Below are 13,516 nucleotides of genomic sequence, written 5' to 3'. Positions count from 1 at the left end.
GCTCAGTGGCTGGGGCGCTCGGCTACTGAGCCGCAGCACCCGTGTTCGAACCCGGAAGCGGCGGTCGCGTTTCGATGGAGGCGAAACACAAAGGCGCCCATGTGCTATGCGATGTCAGTGCACGTTAAAAATCGCCAGGTGGTCGAAATTATTCCGGAGCCATCCACTACGGCACCTCTTTCTTACTTTCTATTCTCACTCCCTCCTTGATCCCTTCCCTTAAGGCGTGGTTCAGGTGTCCGCCGAGATGTGAGAGAGATACTGAGTCATTTCCTTGCCTGAAAAACCACTAATACAGTCATGTTTTCTTCGGTAGCCAGCTTGCATGTATTCTTGATGGATAACAAGGAGACAGACAGAAAGGCAGAAATAGGAACACACTTTTGGCACAGCGCCAATGACAATGACATGTTGCATCTTTCTGTCGGTATCGTCTTGTTCTCTTGTCACGAATATGTTCAAGCTGGCTTCCCAGAACAACATCATCCAAGTAGCACTATCGTAAGCTACCCTGGAAAGCCTTTCTCTTTCAGAAAACGGACATTGACAACATACGTAGCTGTTATAGACCAATGTCCCAACAATTCTGTCCCTTAAGGAGCCTTGAATAAGATACAGGGGTGCTGAGAAAAATTATAGGACCGCTTAAGTGACAATTAAAGGTAACTGCATGGGTTTTAGAAATCGACGAGTTTAAAAGGGTCGAATGTGTGAAACTTGAAGGTAAAGCGTGCAAGCTCATTTCGGGCTAGTATTTGAAATGTTAACGTAATTGCACATTAAAATCACGATGGCCTTCAAGCTTCTCCGCAGCTCACAGCGTCAAGACGGGGCGGGGCGCATCATGATGTCATCGAAGGTACCGGTGCATTTGCAACGCATAAACGCTATTTTTCAAGAAAAAAAAACAAACAAACGCCACCGAAGGCTAATGATGCCAAGCGTTGTATGACGGTATCCAACGAGGCACGGCAGCGTGTGTTTGACGGCAGCGGAAATTTTAAATCTTACCTTACGTGACGTCACACCAAGCTCCTCTGCACTTCTCCAGTGCTTTGAGGAGAAGCCTAAACTTTAATTGTCGACTACGTCACTATTATAAACGCTAGCGCAAAAGCACTTTGCAAGCTTTATTTAGAGTCTTTATAGAGTTGAACCCTTAAATGGCTCGGAATTCTCAATAAAGTGGTTCAGTTGCTCCTTAAGAGGGCAATATGATAGCGGTGGTGTTCGGATCCAATGCTTATAAGAAACTCTGATACGTCTACAACCAAAAACTCTTTTTTTTCTGTCAAAAACGCAACGTTTCGAAGCCTGATAGGTTACAGCCACCACCGCGTACCAGACCTCTGGCTTTGCGGCGTCGACGTAGTTGACCCCTGGGTCTTGGCCGCATTAGTTCCGGACGTATTTTGCCCGTGCTTGCTGGCGGCCTTCGTGGAACAGCGGATGCAAACTGCGGTGTGGGGGACTGGATATTTTCCTGAAGAACAGCGCGAACTTGGACACGGGCAGAAGGAAGACACACGGGATTGGATATGATCGATCCTGGCCACCCAGCCTGTAGAGATTGCTTTAGGATGAGCCTTTGCGGATTAGATTTGTGAAGGCATATGAGAACGATCTGGCGGACGATGGATGGATGGATGTATGGAAGGTAGGAGCGTCCCCTTTGAAACGGGGTGATGGCAGTTGCCGCCATGCTCAGCTTTTGTTCCCTTTATCTTTGTTTAACTGCGTTGTACGTTATTAAAATTTGTCATTTTTTAAAATACGTCCTCCTACACTTTTAACCTTATGTCACCCCTCTGCTTTTGAACCACCAATCTTCCAATCGCTTTTTGCTAATTTCCACTGCAGATTTATTTACATAACCATTGTTATCTCTAAACCCTAGGGCCTTGGGAAGAGTGTCTGTGTATGCATCGACATCGGGATGGATACCATCACATTTTAGTATGAGGTGTTATATTGTTTCTGCAGATTTACCACGCACAGCACATGTGTCATCTTTAAATTTCTTTTTATAGCTGCATGTTCTAAGACACTCTGACCTAGTTTCCCACAGTAGGGCACTGTCTCCTAAGTTATCATAAAACGCTTCCTTCCTGTCTGCTTTTTCCAGTATCGATATTGTTCTACACTATGCTTCTTTTTCTCTGAATCTATCCAAGTTTTACCTTCCGCGTTTTTAACCTCTCGCTTAATGCTCTTTCTTTCCCTGTCCTCGTGTCTGGCATACTTACTGGTTAGCTTTTTAGTTCTTTCCCGCCAGTGTGAGCCAACTCTCTTTCTGTATAGGTATTTAAATACCTTAGCTGCATACCTGTTATCGTCCAATTTATTCAGGCGTTTTCCGTATAGTATTTTACTCTGAGCTTCCCGTGCTTCGAACGATGCCCAGCCCATATCCCACTATAGTGCCTCGTTTGTGGTTTTTCCGTGGGCACCTAGTGCTACTCTTCCAACAGTTCTGACTTACTTCTAATCTCGACTGAACTTCTGCTCTTAACTTATGCACAGAATCTCATTCCCGAAAGTAAGCCCCGGCACCATTATTCCTTTCAAAATACCTCTCCCACTTCATATTTGTTGTACCCCCATAATTCCCTATGTTTCGTTATTCCGGCATATCTTCGCCCTTTTGCTATGAGAGACTGCTCGTGCTTTTCCGTGTACATCTGCCTTTCGTTTACACACACCCCGAGATATCTGTATTCGGCCACTCGGGGTATTTTAGGGCCTTGTATTGTGAGCACCTGATCAGTTGCATCATTGAAAATCATCACACCTGTCTCAGTTGCTTTAAAACAGAAACCTAGACTGTCTCCTTCGTCCCCACAGCAATTAACCAGGGTTTTCAAATCTTCCTGGAAAGCTGCTAACTGTACAATATCGTCCGCATACATTAAACCCGGTAGTCGTTGTTAAACAACCTTTCCGCCTAATGTGTACGAGAGATCATAACCTAGATTGCTTCCTTGTAGCCTTCTTTCCATACTTATCGAATAAAGCATGACTAGCAGCGGTGATAGAGGACAACCTTGCCTTATTCCTTTGTGTACCTGGACAGTTGTACTCTTAATTCCTTCCCATGTTATTTCAGCTTCACTTTCCCGATATATTTCCTGTATAAATTAATTACCTCATGACCGACACCTTCACCTTTTATACGTTCCACAGGAGTTCCCTGTTCACATTGTCGTATGTACCGCTTATGTCCAGGAAGGCTAAATACAGAGGTCTGTTTTCCGCCTTAGCTATTTCTATGCAATGGGTAAGCACAAACAGGTTATCATCTGAGTGACTAACCCTTCTGTACCCATTCTGAAGTTCTCTGAGTTTTCTATTACTTTCTACCCATAACTGCATTTTTATTTTCACCGCCTGCATCGCCAGGCAGTATATAACCGATGTTATCGTAATTGGTCGGAAGGACTTTATGTTAATCTTATCGCGTTTCCTTTTATAAATCTAATTCATTTTACTCTCTTTCCAGCTGTGAGGAATTCGCTTATTTGTTATGGCTGCCTCAAATGCTTTTATTAGCGTTTTCTTGCCTCTTGGGCTAAGTTCATTAATTAGCTTGATTGGAATGTGGGCTATCCTTGCGGACGTGCATTCTGGAATATTTGTTTCCGCTTTTTTCCAGTTAAGATTGGCCAGTTCTAAGCTGTTTTCGTGCCACGTACCTGGCGGCCGTAGACGGCGGTAGCAAGCAGACGTCCAAGATGCCCGAGCATGACCTATTGTTGCATTCAGTATAAATTGCAAGGCGCGTGAGCATGCCCCCCCCCCCCCCCCCCCCCCCGTTTGTTTCGTGGCTGCCGTAATATTCTCAAATCGCTATTTTTCTTTCAGGCTGTCAAACCACAGCTCTGGTCGCCTAGAGACTGCGTCCGGATGGTGCCTTCAGGAAGGCCTGCAGTTTCCAGCAGGGCAGCTGCCTTTGGAAAAAACCTGAAAGTATCTACAGGAAACGCCTTCATTTCGAGGGAGACAGCGAAAAACGACGAATCACTGAAGATGCGCGCCTCGCTTAAGTTTTGAACTGTGGTGAACACCACCGTAAGAAACGAGCATATTGAACCGTCTCCCAAGATACGCCTTGCTACCGCGCCCGGTTGCAAGCAGCCATGTTGGTTGAGTCGATCAGGGTTGTTTTCGAGTCTGTAAGGAGCATGAAACGCAGGCTCTGCTGCACGGCCATGGCTAAAATGTAGTACTTAGAAACTTCCCAACTTCTAGAAGGTGTTTTAGTTCCCCCTAGGTTCCTTCCCTTTCCCTACACGTCACATAATCAAGCCATTATGTTTATGGGTTTTCTTAGCTAAGCAAAATAAACCTCTCAGTTCCTGTCGTTACCGCTTAGTACGTTATTAAGCGTAACTCTTACCTAACCTAAAGAAAAAATTGGCCTAGAAAAAAAGGTTTAACTCGTAAGAAAGTGTGCTGGCGTCTAAAAAGGCCCGAACATTCACCCACTGCTCACATGAAAAGCTCTTAGAGGGTGGCGCTGCAAGCAGTCGTCTCGACTAGGCGCACGTTCGCATCGCTCCGATTTTTTAAAGAGTTTTGATGATGATGATGGTGATTATGGATTTTTAGGAGCTTTTTTAGAAACTTTAGGCACTTCCCAGATAGCTCAAGAAGACGCTCGCTTTGTGAACAAATTACACGGAGTAAAACTTGGCCGCTCGCAGGCAGCCATAAATGCTCGCCACGCGGCTGCGCATTTTCGATCGTGGGGCTCTGCCTCGAAGATGGCGCAGGACGAACGAATAACGAACGCGGACAAGGCGCTTACTGCAGCTTTGGTTTATTGCACGAGCTCGCCTTTTATAGCAGGGTGCAAGGAAAAAAGCAAGCAAAACACACGCATGACTGTCACGATAGCTGTATCGATATCAATTCGCACTCTCGGCCAAACACACAAACTCTCTTTTTTTGTCAAAGATACAGAGGGGGGGGGGGGGGGGGGGGGGGGGGGGGGGGGGGCTCACACATTCCTCGTCTATTTTTTTTTTGATTAGGAAGGCTTAAACTATTTCTCTGGTGCCCTTTTCTATATGCTTACTAACGACACGTGCATCGGAAAACTTGGGAGTACAGTCTTTGCACCCTCTGCAGTGCGCAGCAATGTGGCCTTTTATGGAAACTTTTTGCACGTCATTATGACGCTCAAGCAAGCGTTCGTTAAAACATCTTCCAGTTTGTCCGATATATTCTTTGCCGTAAGACAAGGGAATACTTTTCACAAACCCTACCTCACATTTTACAAAGGGTTTAAGCTGTTTTATTGGGCAGCGCTTAGGTGATACCTCTTCGGAATTTACCTTCGCGCACAGTCTACCGAGCTTTTACAGGTGCAGAAAACAAAATTTCCGCGCCAATCCTGCTTGCGATTTTCTTCAGATTGTGGCTAACACCATGCATGTACGGAAAGACGACTGCCTTCTTATTGTTGTTGTCTCGTTGATCAGACTGCCTTCCCTGATGCTTCTTCAGCATACTACAGGCCACGACAGACAATTGTTGGTATCCAGCAGCTGCAAGGCGCGAGACTTGAATTTGAAGACTATGGGTTTGAAGGTGATGGCATGACTGCTGAATGACATTCTTAAAGCACAGGCTGATGATTCCCCTTTTCACTACTTTGGAATAAGCAGAATCATTGGGGAGAAGGTTTTTTTTAACTCTGGGCTCATAGCACCAGAACACATGATGTGTTGAGAAACGACTGGCGAGGTCTAGAAAGCATGTACTATCATTTTCAGGAGCTTCAAATTTTAAAACTAGAGGTTGGAGGCTCTCTTTAAACGTAGAAACAGCAGCAGCAGTGAAAGCAGAGTCATTGTACCCATCCAACAAGATCAAGGTTCTTAAACGATAAACTGCTCATAATAGAGATAGTTGCACCCGTATCCACTCAAGCCATTGTGGGCGCTCCATCTACAAGCACATGAACCATGTTGTTTAGCATAACAGCCGATGGAGGAATTTCTATAGGCAGCGCGCAGTCTCCCGGCGGCCTCACCTCCAGCGGCCGCGCTGACTAGTTTCCCGGCGAAGACGATGGGGAACGTGGCCGCGGTGGCGAAGGAACCAGGCGGAGGCGATCAACTTCAGTGGGAAATGCGAGAGCGTTGTCCGTCGGTCCGGGGTTAATCGCTCGGGGTCGAGGGCCAATGAGAGTCGTAAGCATCATTACTTGGCGAAGCAGGGTTGAGTGGCCTCTAGTAGCGGGTCGTTGGACGGCAGTAGCGAGCGATGTGACCCTCGATGCCGCAGTGGTGGCGGTCCAGAGCAGTGCGACGGAGACCTTGTTCCCTCGAAGACTCCGCTGAGGCAGGATGCAATGGGTGCCCGATCACGTCTTCGGACCGCCAGAAAGAACGGACACGCGTTCGTGAGTGGCACTCACAATCTGGATCTTGGTGCAATCGGAAGTCAGCCGAGCAAGGTGCCACTGTGGTCGGCATTCACTGAACTGCAGAAACAGGAACGTCGGAGGGCACAGATGGTGGACACCGCGAATGGGGCTCGAACCGCAGGAGTTCCTCGCGAACTATTTGTCGGACACTCGATGGCGGTTCCATCAAGCTCTCTTCTACGCTGGCCACAGCTGATACGTTGACCAGCCGCCCAAATCTGGGCGTAATCCGACGCGTCTTCATTGTCTCGAATGTGCGGACGTGCCTCCGATGTCAGATGGCTCCAGGTGATCTTTTGCGATCAGAAAATTGCAAACGTAGTCTGCAATGCCCTTCCCTATTTATCCTCCTGTCTCATATGAGCATTCCTTGTTTCACATAACTTGAGAGACCTCCTCTACGTAGGTTGTGCGAGTTTATCCCGGTAACTGAGCCTCTTGTGGGAATGTTTGTTGGGCTCGCTTTCGTCGCGCGAGGCCAATACATCGCCGCAATTCGGTAACGAAGCGTTCCCAGACTGTGAGGGAGTTGTCTATCGGTTATCTAGCGACTCACCCGTTAATAGTGGGTCAACCACTCATCGACGTCCTCGCCTGCTGCTCCTGACGAGGCTCCCGACAGTGCTCCGAGGAACCATTCACTGCGTCCACAGGCCGGTCTGTAGCCTGGATGATCGCAGCGTCCTTCGTGCTGCGGACGGCTCATCGGCCGGTTGCATGTGCCGGTCAGCGGCCCCAGGACGGCAAGGCCACGGCTCCGGCAAGGCTCCAGTGGCAGCTGCTCCGTTTGGAGTTGGGATCGATCAATGCAACCTAATTATGCCAATACTCACTCCCTATCACGAAATGGCTAGTTATTCAGGCTGTTGTCGTCTACAAGAACAAGCTTCTCTCGTCCATTAAAGAACGACTCCGGCGTTCTTTGCACCTCCACGGATATTACTGAAACTTTCAGGGTACGTTCTCCGGATCTTTTTGGTCATTTGGGCCAAATTGTAGGGCTAGGTGACGTCATATTCTAGCGCAAATGAATTTTAAGATTTTACATTTCATAGGTTCAATCGGGGCGATTTCTACAGGCAACCTGTCTGTGCGACGTCAGTTTGGCATGCTCATTGATATTTTCTGTGCGGTTACTGAAGGACAAACTGTCGCGCTTGCATTTCGAAACTTCTGATAAATTATGGCTCAGGCTGTCGCTTACAGTTGCTAGTTTAGCCAATCAATGCGCACACGAAAAGTTTTGGGACGGTATCCACGATGTCATAGTTTGGCCGAAACCCAGTTCCGGTCTCGGTTTCCTGGTTTCTGCTTTTTAAAATACTTCTGCACGGCATTATGAAAAACTATATTTTGTACTGAATAGAGGAGACTTTAAAGAATTTGACGTGAATATCACCACATAATGTTAACAAAAATTCCTGAAGTTGCCCTTTAAAGGGGAATAGACGCAAAATTTTTGGTTGGGTGTGTTCATGTGTGTAATGATGCGTAAGACATTACTATAGATGGACAAATATGTGATTTTCGCTTACGGCCAGTAAATAATTTATAATTGATTTTTTTCTCTCACATCTTGGTTTCGCATTCAACAGCTGAGTGATGGCAATGACTTCAACGGTGGTATATGCCACGTGAGGCATGGAGTAAACTGCGATGTAATAGCTGCTTCGTCATTTTAATTGACTCCAAGCTAAAGTCAGCCTGCCTGAAGGGCCTTAATCACAACGAGTGAAGAAGCAGCCATTGTACTCCAGTTGTTTTCTTGTCTCACGTTACTTACACTGACCGCTGACCTCATATCCATCCCTCGGCAGTTGAAGACGGAACCGAAAGAGGCGAGCAAATAAATTTCATTATAAATTATTTATCTTTCATAGGCGAACACAACGGGGTGATGCGTGCATGGCAATGTATCACGCACCAGTAGAAAGAAGAAAATACACACCAGAAGCTTGCTGTCTACGCTCCTTCAAGTCCCAAATGTGCAAAAGCCAGCGCCACACTGCCAAACCTGGCAACCTTGAGACAACTGCTTGTCTCACCCCACTCGACGTACGGAAGTATGGTTCGGGCCCAGACCTCGCATGTCAAGCAGATGGTTCGATTCGTTGTCTCGCCAACGCAGAACAAAATGCAGCATACTGCAGGAGGCTATGCGTATTACAAAGAAAACATTATTTTCAGCGTGATCCCCTCTTGGGACAGAGATTGAGGCTCATGTTGTGCGTAATTTATTTTGAATTGTGTGGATAGTTTGCAATTGTTGCCACGGGCCGGATTGACGGCGCTAATATTTTTCTCATCGTTGTACGTTTGCATTGAAGGTGGGTTCTATTAAATCAAATGGTCGTGGATTTTTACCAGCTTCCCCTACCTCATTTCGAGCACATTTTCGCACTTTGCACTTTGTGCGGCTGTACGTCCAGCAGAAAAACATAGCAAATACATTTCAATGGTGATTCCTTCATTTAAGAAAAAGAAGAGAAAGCTTTGCACGCGGAGATCAATGCGAGTTGACCATTTACTGCTTTTGACCAAATAATGATTATTTCAGAGGTTGAGATTGTGGTCACCTTGAGCACCGGTGCACTTGATTGCAGATTAAACAGCTGTATGATACGAATTTATTTCGTCGCAGAGAAGAAACGCAGCGCTTCTCAGGGCTGGGTATGGTAGTCGCATAGCGTAACCACAAAGTTTGTGCACTGGGTTCAAAGCATGTGACTGCAGGAAACCCATACAGGCCGGGTCTGTCGTACCTCTGCAGCTCGGCAAAAATGAGTTTGGCCGCATTACACCGGCAACACAGCTGCGCTACTCGAGGCCGTTTGTCAGCTGAGCAACGCTGGGGAACGTAACGCTCTATTTTTACTGCTAGACTGGCTAGCATGCCTCTCTGAGCGTACAGACAAAATCAGTACGCAGCTGACAACTGAAAAAAGAAAAACTGCTCAGGCTGTTGTGTAGAGCAGACAGAATCTCAGCAATAACCACGGAGGGACACGCGCTTCAGTCAGACCAACCCGGCAAAGGGAGCGAGCCACCGACAACGCAGAACGTGTTTTCGTACGCGGCGCAACTGGGCACGCAGGTCTCTCCGAACGGTTTCCAAGAGGCCTTCGAACTGGGCTGTTGACCATCCGGACCAGCTCTTTCCTCACATTTTCTTACCTGCATAAGTTGATCGGTCATGTCTGTCGAGGATCTCACTGCCCTGGTGGACAGTGTGGTGGAGAGCCACGCCGAGGAGCTCTGGAAGCTGAGTCGCTTCCTCTGGGAGCATCCGGAGTTGGCCCTCCAGGAGGTCAAGGCCCACGACGCGCTCTGCGAGTTCCTGGAGCAGCGGGGCTTCGAGGTGCGGAGAAACTACGTCTTGGACACCGCGTTCAGGGCGGAGTTCGTCGCTCCAGGGGGAGCCGACGGTGAGACACTCTGGATAGTTTGGCTTCTTGGCTCGCTTAGGACGCGGTGACGAGGAGGGGGGTATGAGGAAAAGAGAGGGGCTGTAGCTGGAGCATACTTTGTAACGCGGCAGCGTTAAGGGTCCCGTTTACCGTAAAGCGCGTTGTTGTCGTCGTCGGCGGCTGCGTTAACGAAGGTTCCAGGAGAAGAAAAGCAGAGGACCCACCTGCGACATAGCCATCACAACTTGCCCATTTTGGCAGGTGACAACCTTCCATTCGGATTCTGGGGAAACTGCTCACCGTGGCAGGTGGAATAAATTATTGGGTCTCTCAACCCTCACCGGTGTTTGAAACAGCCACATGACGGGGCAGTGCAGCACTGCTCCAGGAGAGGAGGTGAACGAGGGCTGCCCGCAGCATGTTAACGTAAAGTGGGCAATAAGGCCGTGTATGCTGCGATGGGATACGCAAAGAGCACCTACCCCAGTCCGCTGCATGTACTCATTAACACAATCGCGTTATTCCGGTACTAAGGCGGAGCTTAAGTCTCCCCTTTGCTGCGCAAAATCCTGTTTAGTCTTAGAGGCCTTTATTGGGCTCGTATTATGTTCCAAAGAAACAAACAAAAATAAACGAAAATCACGCCTCTTAACTGCAGCAGGGGCCGCAAATGACGCGAATTACCTCCGCTGCATGCATACAGGTCCTACGGTCGCTCTGATGGCGGAGTACGACGCGCTGCCGGGCATCGGCCACGCGTGTGGCCACAACCTGATCGCCGAAGCCTCCGTCGGCGCCGCTCTCGCCGCAAAGGAAGCCATGAAAAGGAGCCCAGCTGCACGGGGCAAGGTGCGTAGCCAAGACTACCGCATAGCTGCACGCAATGTGAGAGAGAGAGGTCTTGGGCTATTCCATTGGCAGTAAGCAGTTGAACGCTGCGCGGTGGAAGGGAGGTGTCAGTGTCTGTAGTTTTAAAAAGCGAAAGCTGTTACTACTCCCCTCCGTAGCTTCTTCGCCGTGTGCACGAGTTTAACCTTGAGCCGAGGAGAAACCACGTAACAGCTGTGACGTCACTCAGCCGCCCCCGAAACCGAGCGCTGGGCTCTGTCTAGTCACGTGACAACTATGACGTCATTCAACCACAGTTACGCCGGAGTCTAGCGCTAGCTCTGTCTAGATAGCCTCCGCTGGCTCTCAGCCGGCACCAACGGGTTGTAACAGCTCTTGACAATTTAACGGCAGCAGTCGTCATGGATGATCCAGGCGAGACGTCTGGTGAGCTCTGCGTCTGAGAAGTTGCCAAGTTAAACCTGGTAAACCTTGGCTAAACGTCATTCGTTACCACCAAGCAACAACCAAGTCTAGCCAACCTTTACCAGGTTTAACTTTCAAGCTTTCGCTTTCGTTACTCAGGTTTACACTGGTTAAACGTTTGCCTAAGTTTGGGGAAAAGAAATGGCGTTGTAACTGTCTCAATTCTGGGTGGCCACCTCAACCGCGCTGTCAGTAAAGGGAGGAAGTTGGGTTTCAAAGAAGAGAGCGAGAGGTGCCGTAGTGAAGGGCTCCGGAAATTGCGACCACCTGGGGATCTTTAACCTGCACTGACATCGCACAGCACAGGGACCTCTAGAATTTCGCCTCCAAAATTCGACCGCCGCGGCCGGGATTACGCGTCTGTTGGGTTAGCAGCGGACCACCATAACCACTGACCACGGGTACTGAAAATTGACAATTGGCTTGTAAGGAAAGTGAAAATTGAAAACTGGTTTTTGAGGAAAGAAAATGAAGCAGTATCTATCTCGCATATCGGCGAACACACGAACCGCGCCATAAGGGAAGGGATAAAAGAAGGAGTGAAAGAACAAAGGAAGAAAGGGGTAACGCGTAGTGGAGGTCTCCGGAATAATTTCGACCACCTGGGGATATTTAACGTGCATTGACATCGCACAGCACACGGGGGCCTTAGCGTTTCGGCTCCATCGAAGCGCGGTCGCCGCGTTCGGGTTGGAACCCAGGTACTCTCTGCATTAGTAGGCGAGCGCGCTAACCACTGAACCACCGCGGATGTTTCCTTTGTTACGCTCCTATTTCTTGCCTGTACATATTTGTTATTGTGTAAATAGGTTTTGTGTATATTACCTCCCCCCCCCCCCCCATCCCCATTCTCTCCTAGTTCTCTCACCTCTTTCATTTCATTTCTTCATTCTGCCTGCTATCCTTTATTTCCGCTGACCCAGTTCAGGTGATTCAGTACAGATGACAGATGCCGGGGCCAGCAAAAATATCTCCTTTCTTTTTATTACTATTTCAATAAACCACTTACGACTACTATTACGATATCATAATTTCCTTTTTGGTATGAAAGTTTCAGACGGGCACCGAATATTCCGATTTCGATCGCACAAAAGCGTTATATTATCTTGGTATTTACGCAGGCGTTCTTAAGATTCCTATTGAAGAATCATAACTTGTGGAAAGCTGCTGAACGCGTATCAGAAATAACGTCTCACCAAGAAAATGTCTTAAGAAATGAGATACTTAAAATTTGTTTTTATACATCAGTTACTGCTGTGACGTTAAGCACTAAACAAAAATATAATGGTTTCCTTTTTGTTTTGTTTTTGTTCGGAGAAAAACTGTTTCGTGCACATTTATTGCCATATACCAAAATTTACACCAATCGGAAACAGCGATAACTGATCTTCGCTAACTTTTGTGACCATTGCATGGAAGGTATTTATCTAAAAATGGCACAGCCATCTGCAAATAAATTAACATGCACATCATCGGTGATTTCTTCTGTTATAACATTATTAGAGACAAGATGTAAAAGAGGTCCTAATACGCTGCCTTGCGGTTCACCCGAAGCTGGTCGACGGATACCCGAAGAACATCTGTGAATTTCTACGAACTCCTGCTTATGACGAAGATAGGCTAGGATCCATGATACGGTATTTGTAAGAAGGCCAATGCGCACGAGGTTATGGAGGTTATCGAGGTTCACACAAATTTTGAACTTCATCTCATTTCTTAGTAACTGTTGCTCATACACGGTGACATTATTCGTGCCGGAAGAGTCGGTTGCCCTCTTCGAATGTACTTACGATGAGGGATACAGCTGCAAAAGGACGAATGTATTCATGAATTTTCGCCACATCCAGACGTAAAGAAAGCTTGCTTTGCTACAGTGCAGTTCGGTCATTTTTTACCACACTGCACCACCTTTAACTTGCAGCTCATCGTGTTAGGCACCCCGGCCGAAGAGAGCTTCGGTGGCAAGGAGTTGCTCGTGCAAAAGGGGGCCTTCAGCGACATCGACGCCGCCTTGATGGCGCACCCGATGCGCCAGGACACGCTGCGACTGGCTGTCAACGCCATGCAACAGGTTTGTCTCAGAGCATGACACCATCACTGCCAGGGGGTGGCACTTCTTCAACTTTTCCGTCTTCCTTCGTGTAAGGGAGCATGAAATTCTCCATTGCCCATTGTCACCGGAGATAGTTTGTAGAGTCTGGGCTTTAATTAATTGCGTGTTCAAGGAGGGAGTGAAAGAAAGGAAGAATGAGGTGCCGTAGTGTAGGGCTCCGGAATCATTTCGACCACCTGGGGGTCTTTAACGTGCACTGACATCGAACAGCACACGGGCGCCTTAGCGTTTTTCCTCCATAAAAACGCA

The 13,516-nt window shown here is 47.8% G+C and overlaps 1 protein-coding gene across 3 annotated transcripts in view; it reads left to right on the top strand.

The window, feature by feature from the left end:
* LOC144133559 (xaa-Arg dipeptidase-like) overlaps positions 1–13,516 on the top strand; it is a 36,888-nt gene that overhangs the window by 14,533 nt on the left and 8,839 nt on the right. The window contains exons 1-3 of one of the 3 annotated variants that reach the window (XM_077666734.1): positions 8,849–9,858; positions 10,544–10,689; positions 13,076–13,225. In XM_077666734.1, the coding sequence (XP_077522860.1) occupies positions 9,627–9,858; positions 10,544–10,689; positions 13,076–13,225 (528 nt within the window). In that variant the 5' untranslated portion in view covers positions 8,849–9,626. Of the gene's footprint in view, positions 1–3,861; positions 4,360–8,848; positions 9,859–10,543; positions 10,690–13,075; positions 13,226–13,516 lie in introns of those variants that run through there. The other 2 variants (XM_077666735.1, XM_077666733.1) reach the window with 2 other exon arrangements.

The sequence above is a fragment of the Amblyomma americanum genome, chromosome 5 (genome assembly GCF_052857255.1).
Source record: "Amblyomma americanum isolate KBUSLIRL-KWMA chromosome 5, ASM5285725v1, whole genome shotgun sequence".
NCBI classification, from domain to species: domain Eukaryota; kingdom Metazoa; phylum Arthropoda; class Arachnida; order Ixodida; family Ixodidae; genus Amblyomma; species Amblyomma americanum.
The sequence above is the reverse complement of the archived record's forward strand: the minus strand, read 5'-3'. Positions and strand labels throughout refer to the sequence as shown.